The sequence below is a fragment of the Centropristis striata genome, chromosome 8 (assembly GCF_030273125.1).
Source record: "Centropristis striata isolate RG_2023a ecotype Rhode Island chromosome 8, C.striata_1.0, whole genome shotgun sequence".
Classification (NCBI taxonomy): domain Eukaryota; kingdom Metazoa; phylum Chordata; class Actinopteri; order Perciformes; family Serranidae; genus Centropristis; species Centropristis striata.
In genome coordinates, this window is record NC_081524.1 from 18,558,090 (window position 1) to 18,578,834 (window position 20,745).

The 20,745-nt window shown below is 36.8% G+C and overlaps 1 protein-coding gene across 2 annotated transcripts in view; it reads left to right on the forward strand.

Moving 5' to 3' along the window:
- The window catches only part of ntrk1 (neurotrophic tyrosine kinase, receptor, type 1), a 49,598-nt gene that overhangs the window by 24,024 nt on the left and 4,829 nt on the right, over positions 1-20,745 (forward strand). The window contains exons 8-16 of one of the 2 annotated variants that reach the window (XM_059339560.1): positions 1,674-2,000; positions 4,589-4,603; positions 4,718-4,776; positions 4,870-4,972; positions 7,822-7,977; positions 8,537-8,667; positions 10,556-10,728; positions 16,237-16,477; positions 17,800-17,958. In XM_059339560.1, coding sequence (XP_059195543.1) covers positions 1,674-2,000; positions 4,589-4,603; positions 4,718-4,776; positions 4,870-4,972; positions 7,822-7,977; positions 8,537-8,667; positions 10,556-10,728; positions 16,237-16,477; positions 17,800-17,958 — 1,364 coding nt within the window. The remainder of the gene's footprint in view (positions 1-1,673; positions 2,001-4,588; positions 4,604-4,717; positions 4,777-4,869; positions 4,973-7,821; positions 7,978-8,536; positions 8,668-10,555; positions 10,729-16,236; positions 16,478-17,799; positions 17,959-20,745) is intronic. The other variant, XM_059339561.1, reaches the window with a different exon arrangement.

Here is a 20,745-nt window from a genome sequence, read left to right on the forward strand (position 1 = left end):
CTTGCTGGTGGCTGTAGCTTCATATTTACCATACAGACATGAGGAGGGTCAATTCTCATCTCTGGGCAAGAAAGCAAATAAACTCGTCCTTCAAGCCTTCACTTTTCTAGTTGATAGTCCAGTTTTGAAGATTAGATTAAATTAGATCAGGCATGTCCAAACTATTCCACAAAGGGCCCTGTGGCTGCAGGTTTTCCTTTCAACCAAGCAGAAGCACAACAGGCACAACTCATTTATTCAGCTGATCTCAGTGTTCAAACAGCTGTTTGTTTGAATCAGGGGTGCTCTTAATTGGTGGGAGCAAAAATCTGCAGCCACATGGCCTTTTGTGGAATAGTTTGGACATGCTGGATTAGATTATACTTTATTGATCCCACATCGGGGAATTCACTTGTCACAGGAGCAAAAACAAAAGCAAAAGGGTGTGGATAAAAAATTACAGAAGAAAAAAAAAGAAATAAAAGGTCGAACACAACGAAAAGACTAAAACATAAAGTGGCCGCAGTATAAATAATATTGCACATGATAAGTAGTTGTAATGAAAAATATAAATACTGAAAGTGAGGAGCAGTTTTGCAGCTTACAGCTCAGCATTTACTGCAGATGAAACAATTACACCTTCCAGATGTATATCTTATATATGCAGATTATCTTGTTACCTTTAGTCCGAGTAGTGCTGGGCAGCAGGGGCTTCTTGATATATGATCTGACTACGGTGTGGAATTTGATAGAAAATATAATTCCAGCAAAAGTGCTGTTTCAATATGCAGAACGAAACAGGATAAATGGCTTAATTTCCCTGTGTTCAAACTATCCAATAATTGTCTTGAGGTCTGCAAAAAGATTAAATACCTTGGTCATTGTATTGCAGATGATATGAATGATGATGATGACATATACAGACAGTGTTGTAAGTTATATGCACAGGCAAACACCATAGTACATAAGTTTAACTGCTGTTCTACTCAAGTTAAAGTGGCTCCGTTCAAAGCTTACTGCACACCAAGGTTATAATAGTTTTGGATTTTTCATAAGTTTTTGTTTTAATTTCGTTGTGAATTTTTGCTTTTCAAATTCAGTTAGTTTTAATTAGTTTTTAGAGTGAGCTTGCTAGTTTCAGTTTAGTTTTTAGTTTTTGAAAATGCTCAGTTTCATTTTTATTAGTATTAGTGTAACTTTTAGGGTTTTTTTGTAATGGGGTATTTGTTGAGTGCGAGATTCAAAGAGGTCATAACAAATTTTGCCTTTATTTCCTTTGGTTGATCCATCTCAGCCCCAGTAAGTTTACTAAGTCATAAAAGCAAATAGATGAAATAGGTTTGATATCAACCAAAAGTATACCGTATGAAAAAAGTTGACAAAGATGAAAATGAACATTTTCACTATAATTTTAGCACACTGAAAGCACTTTTAAGAAATGTGATGTTTCAGTTTATGCAACATCTGAATGAGTCCACCAACAGTATCATGATGATACTCTCAGATCCCTTTGTGAGCTGCTCCAGCTACACATCCAGACTGAGAGGACATTGTATTTGTTTTTCTGTTTCTGTTATCTGTCCTGTCTTGCGTGGCTTTTGGACATGAGTCTGGCAAATAAACTGAATTGAATTGAATTATAACTTCAGTTGTCTAACCAGCTCTGAATTCTTAAATCTCTCATCTCCCAACAGTTCCAGTCAAAATAATCTTCCTGAAGGACGCCGTGCAGCAGCACCACTGGTGTTTCCCCTTTGCTGTCGACGGCAACCCTGAACCACGCATCACCTGGCTCTACAAGGGCAAGCTACTCAACGAGAGCATCTACACGTACACCCAGCTCATCCCCGACCCGGCCGACGGCTCGGTGAAGCACGGATGTCTCTTCCTCAACAAGCCCACCCACATGAACAACGGCGACTACACTCTGATTGTGGAGAACAAGCTGGGCCGGGATCAGGCCACGGCCGTCGGGAATTTCATGGAAAACCCCTTCGACGATCCTGAGGGGATAATTCCAGGTGAGTTCCTGAAACTGTTTTGGAGCTGCAGGATGTTTTTCCGAGCAGCCTCCCATAACTAGTAGAGGAGGCCATTAGGGCGGCTAAAAGGGGAATCTATCTGAATATGTTATGATTTTAACTGGCTCGATTCTCCTGCAACATCTTTCAACAAGGTCCTTAAAATAATAATAATAATAATAATAATAATAATAATAATAATACCTTTATTTATATAGCACCTTTAAAAACAGTGTTCACAAAGTACTTTGACAGGAAAAAAAATATATATATATATATATACATACACACATACAGATACACATAAACACATATACACACATATATACACATACACACATATACACACATATATACACACATATATACACATACACACATTTATACACATACACACATCTACACACATATATACACATACATATTCACATACCACACAAGTTAGAAAGACCAACATCACGTGAATGCAAGTCTGTAAAAATGTGTTTTGAGAAGTGATTTAAAATAATTCAGTGATTCAGTGAGCCTTAGGTCCTCAGGCAGGGCATCCAGAGTTGAGGGGCCCTGATGGTAAATGCCCTATCACCTTTAGTTTAGAGCCTGGACTTTGGAACAACCAGAAGGGACCCGGGGCCCGAGGACCTAAGGCTGTGGGCCAGCTCATAAGGTGTCAATATCTGTGAAATGTAACTTGGAGGCAGCCCCTGACGTGCTTTAAAAGTGATCAGTAAAATCTTAAAATCAATTCTAAAACGAACGGGGGGCCAATGAAGAGAAGCTAAAATCTGAGTAATGTGCTATCGTCTGTTAAAACCAGTAAGAGTAAATACTGTCATTAGAAAGCATTGGAGGAGGAACTAACTATATAGTAATTATGTTAATGAAACATTATGTAATTATTAGCTCTTACAGATCTGTGAAGAACATACTTTCATCACGAGTGCTTCCTGATTAACTCTTAATCGGCTGGTGAGAAGCATGAAACTAAAAAACACTCATTATATCCTTAACTTAAACATTTGGTTCTATTTTGTGCCCCCTCCAGTAAATATGCATTATTATTATTCACATCAAAGCATCATATATATCTGCCTTCTCCTTTGTAACACATAATCAGTTGAATCCAATACAAAGACAAGTTCTCTAATACTCAAACTAGGACGTATTGTTTTCTGTAAAATTACTAATTTTTCCCAGCATCCCAATTTTTTGAGGGAATCAGGGTATTATAATTATAAGCCCAAAGTTTGTTTCAATATTTAACCTTGAGCTGTTGAATACACAGTGGCCCTCATTTATCAAACGTACGGCAGAAGGTGGGCGTAAAGTGGGTTTACGGTCATTTCTATGCAAAGCTCATTCATCAATTTGGGAGTGCACACTTAACTCACCGCCATTGGACTGTTGGACGTCAGCGTTTCACTTTCTGACTCTAAGAAATTCCTCTTCATTTAGTGTTAAAACTGACTTTAAAACATTGCTTACCTCCTACAACCAAAAAGCTGTGCTCTGTGCTCCAAATTTAAAATATTCACTGAACTTGCTTGAGTATATAACTATAAGTACTTTTATTTCATCAACCCCCATTGCTGCATATATCTGTACCTGCTTTGCAGTGTTGTTTATTTGTAATGGTGCACTTTTCTAATTAAGGTGATTAAAAAAGGTTAGGGGATCCTCTTTTTGGACGAATAACGTCCTTCGGTGTTGTAAACTCTAGGGGCGAGGCCTTTAAACAGAGTATATATTAGGGCGCGGACGCTTGTTTCCAGACGGCACATTTATCAACAGCCAATCATTGTTACGATGAGATTAACGACATACAAACGTTTCAGGAACTACACGTGAACCCTGTCGTAAGACTGTACACTGTAAAATATGTTTGTAGATTTTACAGGGAAAAACTGCTAAACCATGACAGTAAAAGACGTAAAATGATAAATGGGTTAATTCAGTTTCAGTAACAATGAAACACCGTAAATGTATATATCAGTCAAAACAGTATTTTTTACAGTTTTATTTATTTTTTAAATCCATTACTCCACTGTAAAATTCACTGACACCTTGTTTGTAACAAAAAATATACTGTAATATATATACAAGCCATCATTTTTGCATTTATTTTTTGTAAAAAACACTTTTTCTCACTATTACATGTACATCATATCTCAGAACAGAAATACACTGTAATGTTTAATGGTAAATTCTTTAATTCATGCTGCATTAATAAAGTTTTCTCTTGTCAATTATATGGCAGAACAGCGTTTCTTTTTATTTTTTACGGTAAAATATGGAATAAATTGGCAATCTTAAACGTGAAATCAACAGTGCTAATACAATTTTACCGTAATATTATGCACCGTATTTATTACGGTAAAGTTCTGGTAACCACAGCTGCTGTTTTTTTACCATAAAAACAACAAGTTTTTTTGTATATATGCTCTGATCTGTGCTGGTTTCTACGTTCTTCTGATAAATGAGGGCCAGTGTGTATGAATGTTTGATAAGTTAAATATCACTAAGAGCATTTTTGGCTCTGTAATGAGTGTCCATAAATGTGTTTTTTGGTCTCTCTTCCCTCATGCTAGTCCTTGTGGATCCAAGTAAGTCCATTGTTATTGATCATTATTCTCCTAAAATCCTAATATATCTCCTCAACACTGCATACTCTTGATGCGAGTCATATTTCATTAACAAATTTCCTTCCTGCCCCTCAGGACCTACCAAGAAATCAGACATGGACGTCACAGAGAACTCAGAGAGTCGAGTGTTTGTGGTACGGCTGCACACGACATCGTTCCCAGATACAGACTAGTAATAATGCTTCTGGATGATGTCACTGACTGCAGATGTGTGTTTGTTGGAACAGGTGTCTGTGGCTGTGGGTCTCGCTGTGTTTGCCTGCACCTTCCTTCTCATCATGGTGTTGGTTATTAACAAGTGTGGCCAGCATTCAAAGTTTGGCATTCACCGTAAGTTAAAACACATTATTTAATTTACTGCAAACATAATACCAGAGACGCTTGTTTATCAAAGGAATTGTTTGACAGTTTGTCTTATTCTTTTAATGAAGTGATTGCATTTTAATTTCAGTTGTAGAAAATTATAATCCTATTGTAAAATTACAGTTTCATTTTAATAAATTCCCTATGCATTGGAAAAAAGGCCACTCCAAAAATAAGCAAAAAAAAAAAAAATGAATACAAGATATTTTTGCTTGTAATAAGCACAAAAAATCTGCCAATGGAACAAGTGAAAATTCTCTTGGTAAGATTTCTTAAAATAAGACATTATATTTAAGCCTTACAAGATAAGAGTGATCTTGAAATTAGCTGCGAAAACTCATTTTTAGATATATTTGACTAGAATTGTGATGTTTTGTTTCATAATAAGCTTGTGATCCTCAAAAATAGTATTTTCCCCTCAAAAGTAACATCTTTTTTTTAAATTTGAAAGTGTATTTTCTCATTTTTAGTTCTATAATTGTGACACTGTTCTACATTTAAGTCCACCACCTACTTGAAATAAGATTAAAAACTGGCATTTTGAGACAAAATGTATTCAAGTTAGCATTCCTGACTCGTATTAGCATCATCTTAAGTGTATTTACCTTATTGTAAGCTCTACAAAAGTAGTATTGTTCTAGATTTCCACACATTCACCAACTAGATTCAAGACATTAACTACTTCTTATAAGACAGAAAAAAATGAAAACTAGTGTTGCCTTGAAACAACTTTTTTATTTTTATTTTATTTTATTTAAACAGCAAAAAGCATATAGACACACTAGGCACACTAAAACTGCCCCACCTGTGGCATTCATTCTTAATACAAATGCTTAATATTGTTACATTCAAATGACATGAGGCTGGGCTGACATGAACAACTAGTCCCTCAATACAACATTAACCATTGTCAATAAGGATACACCATACTGAACCTTTTGCTGCTATCCCATACCTGCACAATTAAAAAATCAATGTTCCTTTAGGAGTATTTACCAAGTAGCGAGAAAGAGTTATCTGTTCGCTTAGCTTAGCACAAAGACTGGAAGCAGGGGGAAACAGCTAGCTTGGCTCTGTCCAAAGTTTCTGCACCTTTAATGGTATAACTGAATAGATATGATCAGCTTGGTCACTACAATGAACTTAGAGCTGTACAATATTGGGAAAAAAAACTGACATTGTATTTTTTTCCCTGCGATTTAAATTATTGCAATATTAAAAATTAGCCAACAGGAATTTTCCATTTCATATAAATTTTAAGTGAATTGCATCAGTTTGGTGGATCTCCTTTTTTTTTTTTTTTTTTACTGTTTTATTGTCTATATTTCCTCTACCTATTTATTTGCATTCTTTGTGATTCTGTATCCATTTTTATCTATTTGTTATTTTAATCTAATTTAAATTATTATTGTTGTCGGATCAATATTCCTTTTCCTGCTGTCCACTATGATTTTGCGTCTTTTCTTCTTGTATTCAAGAGCACAAACACACATACACACATGCGTACTCTTCTATTTAAACACTGCTTTTAAAAGGCCCTATATAAGTAGAGTTATTATCATTATTTTCATATGATATTATTATTTGAATCCTATTTAAATCCCCCAGGAGGACTCTGTGAACCCTATTTGTTGAGAAGTGTATAATATATATATATATTTATATATATATATACACACACACACACACACACACACACACACACACATGCATTATACATATTATGTGCAGAGAAAGAAAGAAACAAGGAAGATGGAAACAACATAAGAATGTTTCCTTTTTTGCCTTACTTTCCTAATATTGTACGTCAGGTTATTGTGCAGGAGGACATGACTGTAGAGTATGACTGATGCTCATATAAATCTTTCCGTTATACATTTCCATGCTCCTACCAGCACGATGAAAGGAATGGGACACAGTAGATGACATTGTCTCAGCCCAGAACCACAATTTAAAGACGCATATGTGAACCAAAGAGAGCCATAATCAAACGTTCTGCCAAATTATTGTTTCAAATGGCAGGTGGTTCTGTCAGGCTCTCAGAAGGTAATGCGCAGGAGAGACTGACTAATATAGGATTTCCACTGAGCTGTAACTTCGCACACAGGCGGCCGCTGTGTCGGCCGGGCTAAAGTGCCTTAATTACTGCATGAGAATGGCGGTAGAAACCTCCCTTGGCCACTGCCACGTGGTGTGGGCCATTAAAGAAGATGGATGGACGGATAGATGGATGGATGGATGGATGGATGGATGGAGGAACAACTAGACGTGATATAGCTCCGCTCGGACCCCACCCCCCACCCCCAACACACACACACACACGTCTACCCTTCTCACTCTCAAAGTGCCTAAGTGGGCCTGATTGCCTAAGTGGACCCTGCTCCCTCTTTCCTTCCGTCCATCGCTTCTGTGCGCTCTCTTTGTTGTTCCATTTTCTACCGTGTTGGACTCTAGGGGTTCTGTGGTTTGCCTTGCTGAGTGGGGTTTACAATTTGGGCCCCACTTGTTTGGCTTTTAATACGCACTATAGTCTGGGGTTGCTAACCATTCAGGCTTCCTTCCCCTTTCCTCAATTCAATGTGTACTGATTGCTGCATGGCTGATGATGGTGATTATTAGAGCTTGTCATCATCTGTCACCATGGCACCAACAAATGTGCGGCCAAGTTTGTAGCGGAGAACATAGATTCCTCCGAGAGAAAAAATGAGTTATGAATTTTCTTTTGATGGCCGTCGCAATCACGAGTGGTTTGAGGCTGATTGGTGTCACGAATCTCTCAGTTCTGCTTGTTTTCAACCCCTCCGCCTTTTCATTAGGTTCATCAGTTTTGGGCACTGAGGATGACCTGGCTGTGTCGCTGCGCTTCATGAACTTTGGAACGAGCCCGCCTTCCTCGGATGAAGACTCTGGTTTATCCAGCTTTGTAGAGAACCCGCAGTACTTCTGTGGCATCATCAAGGAGAAAGACATGTGTGAGTGTTGCTGCTGAACCATTTTTTACTGAATCCATAATGACAGAAGAACACCATATTTTGAGATGTCCAAAAATGACCCCTCAAAAAAAAAGGCATAGTCGAAGTTTTTCGGGAAAAAGTCTTAAAATTTTCAAATGCCCCGATACTCTCAAAATAGTCTTATTATAGTCTGTTGATACACGTAGTTGGGTGGCTTTTCCAGAAATTACAGAAAAACACAATAGTCATTTTTGGACATCCCAAAATATGGTGTTTTTCTGTCATTTATGGCAATATTATGCTCTAATATGTATCAACAAACTATAATTGACCTTACTTATTCACCCAAATATAATGAAGTTTCAGAATCTTGATTGTTGGTGTTATTATTTTTGAGAAACACTTTCATGTGAGTTGCTTTGCTCACAGTCTGTTTTTTGTTTTTGCATGGATTTCATAAGACACAACAAAGTAAACTAAAGGTGGGGAAATCTTGAGCAAATTTAATTAAGTTCAGGTGCAAACAAGGCATGATTTCACCCTGTTTATCAACCTTTTTCTGTATTTTAATGTTCAGGTGTGCAGCATATTAAGCGTCAGGACATCGTGTTGAAGTGGGAGCTGGGTGAAGGAGCGTTTGGCAAAGTCTACCTGGCAGAGTGCGCCAACCTCAGCCCCGACAGCGACAAGATGCTGGTCGCCATCAAGGTGAGTGAATTTACATGCCATTCCTCACTATCTCCCCAACACATTCAGTACTTATGCAGTTGAAATATATTTGAACTCATTTTTTCTCCCAGGCTTTTGAACCTGTGTGAGAAAAAAGTTATTACTTTGTGCTGTATTGTACATCTCATATCATATATTACTAGATGAAGTTGTCTTTTTATTTCTATTTTTAAGTTTATTGTTATTCATTTATGTATCTTTTGGATTTTTTGTTGTTATTCAGTTATGTAAAGCACTTTGGTCAACCTTGGTTGTGTATAAGGTGCTCTAGAAATAAACGGGACCTTCACCTTGACCTTAAAATAAAAAAATGCTACAATTAGGTTGCAAACTTTACTGTTTTTATCTTTATGAACTGCAACTTTCTCACAGGTGAATTCACTAAGAGATTGTGCAGCTTTTGTGGCTGCTAAACCTGCAGAGATGAGACAGAAAGGAACCGTTAAATTCTCAATACAATGCCCAACAAACTGCAAACTTTCAGCCTCACTAACAGCACTTACACACACGCTCTTCCTGACATCTTCAACAGTCTGAAGGTTTAAAACATCAGCAGCACTGGCAGACTGGGATAGTAAATCCATAATATGGTTTCTCTCTGCTACGCTTAAATTCCTTGACTGACATCTTGAGGAATTCCTCTGCACCTCGTTAGTCAGGACCTGTTGCTTGCAGCATCCTTGCAATTTCTACCAGCTGCAAATCTTTATGGGCATGTTTGCTCTTTAATATCACTAGAACGATATCTTTTGGGAATCTAAGCTTGAAACAAGGCAGATAGTGGTTGCAACTTACGTGCAGTTCATTGTGCCATCAGCAGCTTCAATCCATTTTTTGCTTATTCGCAAATGCTTAAAACAAGGAATATTTTGCAGCCTGGGACCTTTATTGCAGGTCATTCCTGATCTCTCTCCTCTTTAAAAAAACATAAAGATAAGTACTCAACAAAGCTACTTGATACTGCACCAACAAGAGTAAAAGTAAATACGCTGCACTTATGCTTAAATCGTCCGGCCACTGAAATAACATCCTGCGGTTTCAGAGTGAGATGTCTTTGTTGAGGACAGTCAGTCGGTTTAATACACGGCTCATGTTACAACAGGTTAATGCAAACCACAGCGAATAAAAACAAGGCGATGATTCTGACTCTGCTCAGATTTATCATTCCATTAATCAGATTTGTGCTTTTATTGCAGCCCATCATTGAAAAGCAGGGGCGTGGCAAAGATATCTGGGCTCAATGCTTCTCATCAACTCACCAAGGTTATTGTAGTTAACGAAAACTAAAGAAATAACGAAGAATTAAATTGAAAAAACATTTTGGTTAACTGAAATAAAAATAAAAACGAGAGTTTAAAAAAAAAAAAGAAGATAACTAACTGAAACTGTATTTTGTGGTTACAAAACTGACTAAAACTAGCTAAAATTATAGTGAAAATGTCCTTCGTTTTCGTCTGTCAACTTTTTTCCATAATGAAATCTATTTCATCTATCTGGTTTTATGGCTTAATAAACTTATTGGGGCTGAGATCGATAAGACAAATTTAATCTCGAACCCAACAAATACCCCATTACAAAAAAACTAAAACTAATAAAAACTAAACTAAAACTAAATATTTTCCAAAAAATAAAAACGAATTAAAAACTAGCAAACTCACTCTAAAATTGAATTAAAACGAACTGAATTTGAAAACAAAAAATCACAACAAAATTAAAAGTAAAACTAATGTAAAATCCCAAACTATTATAACCTTGCAACTCACATAACTTTCATTTTTCTATCACACAATTGCCTTTTGTTACACCTGGGCTGGTTGGTTGCTCCAGTAAAAAGCATATAAACACTCACCTCCTTGTGTGGTGGCAGACTCTAAAGGACGCCAACGAGTCGACCCGGCAGGACTTCCAGAGGGAGGCGGAGCTGCTGACGGTGCTCCAGCACCAGCACATCGTGCGGTTCTACGGTGTCTGTACGGACGGAGAGCCGCTGGCCATGGTGTTTGAATACATGAGACACGGAGACCTCAACCGCTTCCTCAGGTACCTACTGTAGCACCAGCCTCCAATGTTCACAAGTTCATTTCATTTCATTTGTGATTGGTTATTTTGAAGTCGTTGTGGTTTTCAAACTACCACTGACAAGTGACACACACACACACACACGCACACACACTACTAGGTCTTGGTTTTGGTACAAATGCAGGAATGAGGACGATCGTGGGAGTGTATATTGTCTACACCAGGGATCAGCAACCTTTACTAACTTAAGAGCCATTGTTGGCCAAAAAAAGAGAAAAATATCATAATGGAGCCTCATACCTTATTCTGAGCCTTATTATGAAGATAAAACAGCCCACTGAGTCTAAATGAACCTACCCATAATACTAATAGGTCATGTTCTGAATATACATAAGCTGAATAGCAAAATATCTTTCAACTACCATTTGAGAATGAACTATTTAAATTAGTGAGTAGGGAATGGACTGTATGAATGTAATAATGAATGTAATACTTTTGAATTTAATAACTTTGTTGAATATTTTCTGATGATTTTTAATTATGTCTACAATGTTTCATTGTTTTTACATTATCATTGTTCAATGATTTTTTTTTTTTTGTTTAGACCCCAGGAAGACTAGCTCGTCCCATTTTGGTCACAACTAATGGGGGTCCTTTTAACAATTAACAATAAACAATAATGAGCATTTATTAGTATGATTTTGTCAGAATGCAGCCAGGACCCAAGTGGACCCATACAGTCCATTCCCTACTAAATAAATAGGACATTCTCAAATGGTATTTGAAAGATATTTTGCCATTCATCTTACGTATATTCAGAACATTATGACTGATTAGTATTATGGGTAGGTTCATTTAGACTTCGTAGACTGTTTCATCTGCATAGAAAGGCTCAAAATGAGGTATGCCATCCAACAATGACTCTTTAGTTAGTAAAGGTTGCCGACCCCTGCGCTGATGGATGCAGCAAGTAACCAGCACTTATAACAGAAATAGAGAAAAGTGTCCTTGAACTGTACACTGAGCTAAAATGATGCCTCTAGAACAGGGGCCTCAAACTCGCAGCCAAGTGCGGTTTTATATGAATGTCACTTTACCGTGTTGTGTGTGGAAGGTCCCTTTAATTACTTTTTTTCTGTAATTTTGTGTCTTTTTTTTGGTAATTTTGTGTCTTTTTTTAAATAATTTTGTGTCTTTTTTAAATAATTTTGTGTCTTTTTTGGCAATTCTGTCTGTTTTAAATAGTTTTGTGTCTTTTTTTTTTGTAATTTTGTGTCTTTTTTAATAATTGTGTGTCTTTGTTTGGTAATTCTGTGTCTTTTTTTGTTCATTTCTTTCTTCTTTAAGTAATTTAGTTTTTCCTGTCATTTTGTGTCTTTTGGTCATTTTGTGTCTTTTTTGTGTCATTTTGTGTCTTTTTTAAAATCATTTTGTGTCTTTTTTGGTAATTTTGTGTCTTTCTTTTGGTAATTTTGTGTATTTTGTTAGTAATTTTGTGTCTTTTTTAAATAATTTAGTTTTTTTCTGTCATATTGTGGGTTTTTTTTGGTAATTTTGTGTCTTTTTTTGGTTATTATACTGCCTCCAGCTGCCCCCAGGTAATTAGAGTTTGAGACCCCTGGTCTAGAGGATGTTCACAATAACACTTGAAGTGTTTTATCTTATTTTAACCACTTAAATTATATTCTAAAAGCATAGTTTAGAACCCTCTGGAGGGAGCTAAAGGAGTCCCCGAGGACTGAGACAGCGTTGACCAATTAGAGCTCACTTGGCACCTGGGAACCATCTGACAAACTGTTGGAGCAGACGCAGTGGACGCTGTCTGCCAGGTGTCCTCCACAGGAGACAGATTGGGAATGAAGACACAAACACACATGCGTTCACACAGACTTTGCCTGAGATATATGTTCACCAATGGATGGAAAATCGCATTTCCAACAGACAGAATGGGTGAAACGTCTGAGGGCCCCCACAATGCAGCTGCTTTCCCACCCTGCACCTGCCTTTTAAACTAATAGTGATTGTATAGACAACTTCCTTTGTAAGAAGGGGACAAAGTGGAGAGGAGAGATATTAGGATGGATGGAGACACATCATCTGTGATTTGCTCATTTAGGCCGGAGTTTGACATGAGAGTGGGTGTTTATGATCCGTGAGAGTCAATGTGTTCTGCATCTCCGAATTACATTATTGCAAATCAGTTGTAGGCGTATTACCAGCCTTGTGTTTTCTATTAAGCATCACTGGTGAAGGCTTTATTATGGCGGGGCCGTGCCAACCATGGCTGCAGTGCTCTCAGGAGCTCATATATGTCAGAAATGTTCAATCTGCAGATTGCATGCTGAGGTCATTGTCCTTCAGGTGACCCAAGGTTGATGCCATAGTTACCAACATACTGGGAGCCCAATCCCAGCGTTTGGTTATTCTCAACAGCCAATAGAAGCAGAGAAGAAAAGCAGAGGCCAACATGTTCTGTTCTTCACAAATAGAAATATGTGTCCCCTTTACAAGGCACAGTGGTCAGCTCCAGAGCAGAAACAAATAACAACAAATAAGGAAAATATTCCTTTATCTACCAATGGTGAAAAGCAAAAATAATTATAACCTTTATTGAAAATAGAATCACCACAAACACATCTGACCTCAAAACTACTTTTAAAAAGCTAAAAATGTTTGGGGAAATTAAAATTTTTACATTTTATTCAAATCATTAATAAAGAGGCTCAATTAATTAGTTTCAAGAATTTAAAATCAGAGATATATAAACTAGATTTGACTTGTAAATGTAAAACTGCCACTTAAATATATACTGTAGTTCTTTGTTTTGTTTTTTCAGTGACAACTTTGCCTTAAAGCAATTTTAGGCAAAAAACAACAACCCCAAAACAATATATTGACAGTGTTGTTTTGTGCCCTTGCTGAAAAATACATTGCTTAGGAAAATAGTGATGGTTACCTTGATCTACGTTTAACCCTTGCGTTGTCTTTAGGGTCAAAATTGAACCACCACTGTGTTGAACAGCAGAAAAAAACAACCTTAATGATCTGTTTTGGTTGAAAGGTTTTATCTTATTTACTGTTGTTGTTTATACACCTTGTGGTTGGAGGCAATGATTCAAAAAATGAGAGAAGATGAGTATTTTGTAGCCCATTTCCTTATTGTACCATATATAAGACCATATAACTATATACATATATGGTTAATCAACTTTCAAAGAAGTTCAAGTTTGTCATTATTATTTTACCTCAGTTTTGCTGAACTGTTAAGTTTGAAAACCTGATATTCAAAAAGTGATTCATGCGTCAGAGGCTGTTTCTTTATGAAAAATAAGATTTTGGGTTTGTAATTCAATGAAACTGCTTTATTTTTAGAGATTTGGGTCATTTGTGGACAATGAGAGTATGCAGAATATTAAGACTACACAAGGGTTAATAATCAAATTCTATATCCATTAAATCAGTTTTCATAAATATCCATGGACATTTTTCAGACAAATCCATGAAACGGTGTGGAATTACTATCTCTCTTGAGTGAGAAAATGAATTAAAGAGCACATCGATGTTCCTTTTCGTTTTCTTTATTATACCTCAGCACTTTACTAAACTGGTCACATAGTAATTATCCAACACACTCTAGTGGTTGCTTAATGCTTAATGTTCCTTGGACAAATACTTAATTTGGAAAAACTGCTTTCAGTTTTTCTGCTGCATCTACTGGAACATTCACTCAAACTCAACACAATTATAACTCTGGGCCAGTTTAAAACTATGGTAACCAATAACTCTGCCTTTCACTGTAACTGTTTCTAATGTTTTTGCATGTGTTTTGTCTGTGCTGTATTGTGTTTCCTCTGTACTCTCGACATCATGATTCCGCAAGAAAATAAATAAAGGATAAGTGAAAAAACTGACAGATCAGACATCAGAATACACTGCCTAGGTACAGCGGGAGAACACTTGTCAAATCTTAAGGGCTGCTGAAAAAAGGTGTCCCGTCTCCTATAAAGCTCTGAGTTCTCTGAGTTTTTCTCTCTGTGTCAGGACGTATTTAAAAATTCTGTAAACCAGAATTGGAAGAGCCCACAGTTAACATATGGGGCACGTTTTCTGTGCACACGCACGCTGCTAGGTCTACTTTTAACCTTAAAAGGAAACAACTCATACTATTTATATTAACGCCTCTAATATCTGACAAATCCCAGAGCCCTATAGCAAATTATTTCTGCTTTAAACCAGACTTTTACACAATCAGGAGGTCAGGATTGGGCCTTTTACTAAAGCAGAAGACTCATATTAAAAGTAACAATAAAATATACCACTTGTTAGCCTGAGTATACCCATACTGCCTTGCGCCTGCGAAAGGGTCTTGCAACTAAGGCCGTTTCTTAGCCCTGTTTTAGGGATCCAATCACAGAATGGGGAGGGACGGCAAGACGATGACGCGTACTACTGGACAGACGGAAGCTTGTAGTTTTGTAGTTTTCTTACGGATCCAACATGGCTGCAGCAGACGCAAAACTCTCTTTGGATTTAGCTGTAGACGTTAGCGTTTTAAATATAAAGTTTATTTTAAAAGAAAAACGTTTGACTTTACACTCCTGTTTCACCACCAAAAAGGATGTTTTAGTCTTGCTTCCAACAGGATTTGGCTAAAGCCTAATCTACCAACTAGCCCCGCTACCGCTCACTGCTGTAACTCCGGTGATCTTGCTACGAGCCGGGGGACAGCAGAGCCGCCGAGAGACCCCCAGCAGCTTGTTTATTGCCCATAAAATCAGTGGATGTGTGTGGCTGAATGACATGAGGGGGAATAATAAACAAATAATCTTGCAGAAAGCGAGAACTGGAAAAGCAAAGCAGCAAGCAACACTCTCTCACAGACACACACACACACACACACACACACACACACTCATACTGCCGGTAGACGGTGAGCAGCCAGAGCCAGAACATGCTGCAGAAAAACGTTGCAGAAGCAGAATTGAGCATTTTAGTCTCAAAGTAGAGATGGGCTAGTCCGGCTATGTAAACATCAATTTCTGTCGCTCTACATACGTCATCTGGTATAACTGATACGATTGGCTAAGAGCTACCTACAGACGCTTATGATAGACATTCATAGCGCCCAATAAACGGCTCCGGAGGATCGTAAACCACGCCTCCTCTACGGAGAAATGAATGGCTGGTTTCCAGACTAATCTCATTTGTGATTAGTCTGGTGTTAGCCAGGCTAACCACTTGTAACATAAAATATACTACAACGGCTTTAAACCAGTGATAAGTGAGCCCTTTGGTTTGCACAGTTAGAGCCTCTTGTCATGTTTTCAGACATCTCAGCTTCTTATTATTGATCAGATTGTTTCATTTGAATGACAATTTCAGACCTAAAGAGGTCAAATATCTGGTAATCTGCTGCCATAAAACTGAAATAAGATGAAACAACTATGTATATACACTATGAAAAATACCTGCAGACTCAAGCAGCCTTGATTCAAAAGCACTCACATGTTCCCTTGTGTAACCCTGCAGAGCTCACGGCCCTGACGCTCGGATCCTGGAGGAGTCCAAGATGCCCCCGCTGGGTCAGCTCACTCTGCCTCAGATGTTGCACATCGCCGCCCAGATCGCCTCGGGCATGGTCTACCTGGCATCGCTGCACTTTGTCCACCGCGACCTGGCAACTCGCAACTGTCTGGTGGGGGAGGGCCTGGTGGTCAAAATAGGAGACTTTGGCATGTCCCGAGACATCTACAGCACAGACTACTATCGGGTACGTGGCTGGAAAAGATAAAAGTTATCTTTATTTCAGGGGTGAAAACTTGACAGCCAAAGTTTAGAAAAAAATGTCGTCTTCTCTGGCCTTTTTTTTTGGTGGCTGTAACAATTAATTTAAAGTGTTTTGAAATAGTTAAACATTTTTAAATAGTTAATTAAATAATAGTTAATTATTAACTATTGGACCAATCACCACAGACCACATAATTTCTTCTTTTCTTTAACTTATGAATATTTTGACACAAAAATTGACTTATTCTTAATATGTCTGTTAGCTGTAAATATCTACAGAAGAGGATTAGGGCCAGGTAGGAGGAAAAATAATAATAAGGGGAGGAGAGAAAAAAAGCATTATGCACTTCGAAAAAAAAGTTGAAATGTCGAGAATAAAGTCAACTTTTTAAGTTTGGTAAAGTAGACCGAACTACAACCTGATTTTCCTCAATGTGTCTAATATATGTCTAAAAAATTCACATAAATTATATTAAAAAGCATTTTCCCCTTTGCTTGTTTATGTGTAGGGGGATCTTAGCCTTCTACACCCTTTAAAATCATGGTTATTGGTCATTTTATGATATGATGAAAATCAGGTTGTAGCTTGCAGTCTACTAACTGTTTGGATAGAAAACAATGTTCCTCTGATGACTTATGGACACAGGAACAATGAATCTTTGAATATCTTTCAGCTTTACCAAACTCAAAAAGTTGACATTATTCTCGCCAAATCTTTTTTTCTATTGTATTTTGACTTTATTCTTGTCATTTTTACTTTTTTCTCAACATTTCAACTTTTTTCTTGTCATATCAACTTTATTCTCGTCATATCAACTTTATTCTCGTCATATCAACTTTTTTCTCATCATATCAACTTTATTCTCATCATATCAATTTTTTTTTTTTTTTAAGATATTTTTTGGGCATTTTATTGCTTTATTGAGAGTAGAGATATTTAGAGTGAAAGGGGGAGACAGAGGGGAAGACATGCGGGAAAGGGCTCCGAGCCGGATTCGAACCCGGGCCGCCCGCTTACGAGGACTGGGCCTCTGTGGTATACGATCTACCAGGTGTGCCACCGGGAACGCCCCATCATATCAATTTTTTTTTTCTCGTCATTTCAACTTTATTTTCGTCATATCAACTTTTTTCTCGTCATATCAACTTTTTACTCGTCATATCAACTTTTTTCTCGTCATATCAACTTTTTTCTCGTCATATCAACTTTATTCTTGTCATATCAACTTTATTCTTGTCATATCGACATTTTTCTTGACAATTTGACTTTTTTCTCAAATTACATTACATTGTTTCCCTCATAAGGTGGGCGGACGGACGATGCTGCCGATCCGCTGGATGCCCCCTGAGAGCATCATGTACAGGAAGTTCACCACGGAGAGCGACATCTGGAGCTTCGGCGTCGTCCTCTGGGAGATCTTCACCTACGGGAAGCAGCCCTGGTACCAGCTGTCCAACAGTGAGGTAGGTCAGGAGGGAGAGTCCATATTAAAGATGTTACATTTAAAAAAAGGTGTGTCTAAAAACAAGATAAAAACACTAAATCTGAGGGAAATGATCTTGCTGCATTGACAGATAATTTCACTTGACAAGATTCCTTAAATTAAGATTATTAATCTAGAAATAAGCATGTTGAACAGTAAAAATAAGAAATTAACTCTTAAAACAAGATAAATTATGTAACACTTTTAATCTAAAGTTTTTTTTATCTTGGTAAGAAACAAATAATTGTCAGTGCACTCTGCTCGGGCCAGTTCATCACTGCTTGCATCTTTAATTTATCTTGTTTTAAGAGTTAATTTCTTATTTTTACTGTTCAACATGCTTATTTCTAGATTTAATAATCTTAATTTAAGAAAAATTGTCAAGTGAAATAATCTGTCCATGCAGCAAGATCATTTCCCTCAGATTTAGTGTTTTTATCTTGTTTTTAGACACACCTTTTTTGCAGTGTTGGTACAGAATTCAGTGTTTTTTGTTGCCAGGAAACATCTCAATAGATCTTTTTTGTTTTAATCACCGAAGGAAATACAAACATGTCTCATTTAAAGGGCCATTTCACCATAAGCTTTTCTAGCTTGTATATATATCATAATCAAAAAGAAATCTCTCTTTTTACATCATTTCAACGGACAGTTTTAAACTTTTCAGCCAGTAGCCACCTAGATAGTTTCAGTTTCATTTGTTAAGGTTTGGAGATCAAATTCAATTTCCCAGTGCCAAAATAAAATAAATTCTGATGTCTGACAGGAAACCTGAGCACTTAGTGTCAAATGAAAACCTTAGAGTGAAATGTTAAACTCCACAACAGCAGAGAGACAGAAAGCACTCACCTGTCAAGAGAAAACTTTCTCTGAGTGGAGAGAAAAACATTTGAAAGCATGCTTTGTTTATAATTATACAGACAATCTTTCAGTATTTGACGCCGCACAGATGAGATTTCACTTACCTTCGTTGTATTGAAGTGGTGGTAAAAAGTCAGAAGTCTAAAAACCTGGCCAAACCTATAGCTAGTTATCCTTTCATAGCAGTTTCAGATTTAATGGACAGATATGAGGTCGCCATCACTCAAAGAACAAACTCTGCACACTGTATTAAAAGGCATTGTAAAAAAAAATGTTGATTTCTTAGAAGACAGTGTGCATATCTTGTTTCCTTGTTTGAAATTTTTTGATCCTTTTTTGATCCAGCGCCTGTAAAAAGTCTCGAATAGCCTACTGCTACTTGCATTTCCCAAAATGACGAGTAATTCCTTTAAATTGTTTTGTTTTGCTGTTTTGTTCTTTGCCTTTACACACTGCAAAAAGGTGTGTCTAAATACAAGATAAAAACACAAAATCTGAGGGAAATGATCTTGCTGCATGGACAGATAATTTCACTTGACAAGATTCCTTAAATTAAGATTATTAAATCTAGAAATAAGCATGTTGAACGCTTAAAATAAGAAATTAACTCTTAAAACAAGATAAATGATCTAACACTTCTAAATCTAAAGGTTTTTTTTAAATCTTGGTAAGAAACAAATAATTGTCAGTGCACTCTGCTCAGACCAGTTCATCGCTGCTTGCAGCTTTAATTTATCTTGTTTTAAGAGTTAATTTTAAGCGTACAATATGCTTATTTCTAGATTTAATAATCTTAATTTACACACCTTTTTTGCAGTGCACAATTAAATGTGTGAGATAAAAGGGCTGATGGTTTCTAATTAAAGTTAACACAGCAAAGTTTACATTTTGATAAAAGCTTAAAGAGTTTAATGCAGGTTTTTTAGAGCTTTTTCACACAAAAAACAGCTGGCTGCTGCAGCCAAAAATGCTACAAAAGCAGTGAAAATGACCAAAAACAGTAAAGCTATGGGCTGTTTTTGTGATCTGATGTGATCTGAAAATTACTACAAAGCTCCATAAAGCGGAGGGCAGCTGTAGATCGATCTCTCTAGGTATTTGATACATTATTGATTATAGATAGATAGATAGATAGATAGATAGATAGATAGATAGATAGATAGATAGATAGATAGATAGATAGATTCAATTCAATTCAATTTTGAATAAATTGAATTGAATTGAATTGAATTAGATAGATAGATAGATAGATAGATAGATAGATAGATAGATAGATAGATAGATAGATAGATAGATAGATAGATAGATAGCAGCAGCATTACACACACAGACAATAACAACACAATTAAATAAAAAGAACAACCTAGGCATACTTCAAGCAATCAAATATAAAATACAATAAAAAATAAAGTGTTTAAGAAGAAGTATGTATTAGGGAGTAGAATTCCAGTTCAGAATAAATATGAATATGCAGTATGAAAATGGTGGTGCCGTGAAACAAATAAGGTGCAATGAACAGTGTGCATAAAAAACACATAAAGTGCATAGCGACTGTATGTAATGAACCAGACTATTATTTGTTATTGTACGGTGCTTTAAATCAAATCAAAATATGTTAAATTAAATTAAAACCAACTTTTTAAAAACTACATTTGAGCCTGAAATGTTTTGGTGCTTTTACATAATCCAAATTTACAGAAGAAAACATTTTCACTGTAGTCGTGAATGCTTCAGAGCATAATTTGTTGCTTAAGTTCTTCACTGCTGTGCACTCTAAAACCAATCAATAAATTCATAGTAATTAAAGGCAGTCCAGTCTAGCCTTTTCAGCTCCAGCACCAAGAAGTGGGACTCCAGTGCGACCACAGCGGTGCTATTACAGGCCCAAACCCTCTCTCCTTTCAAG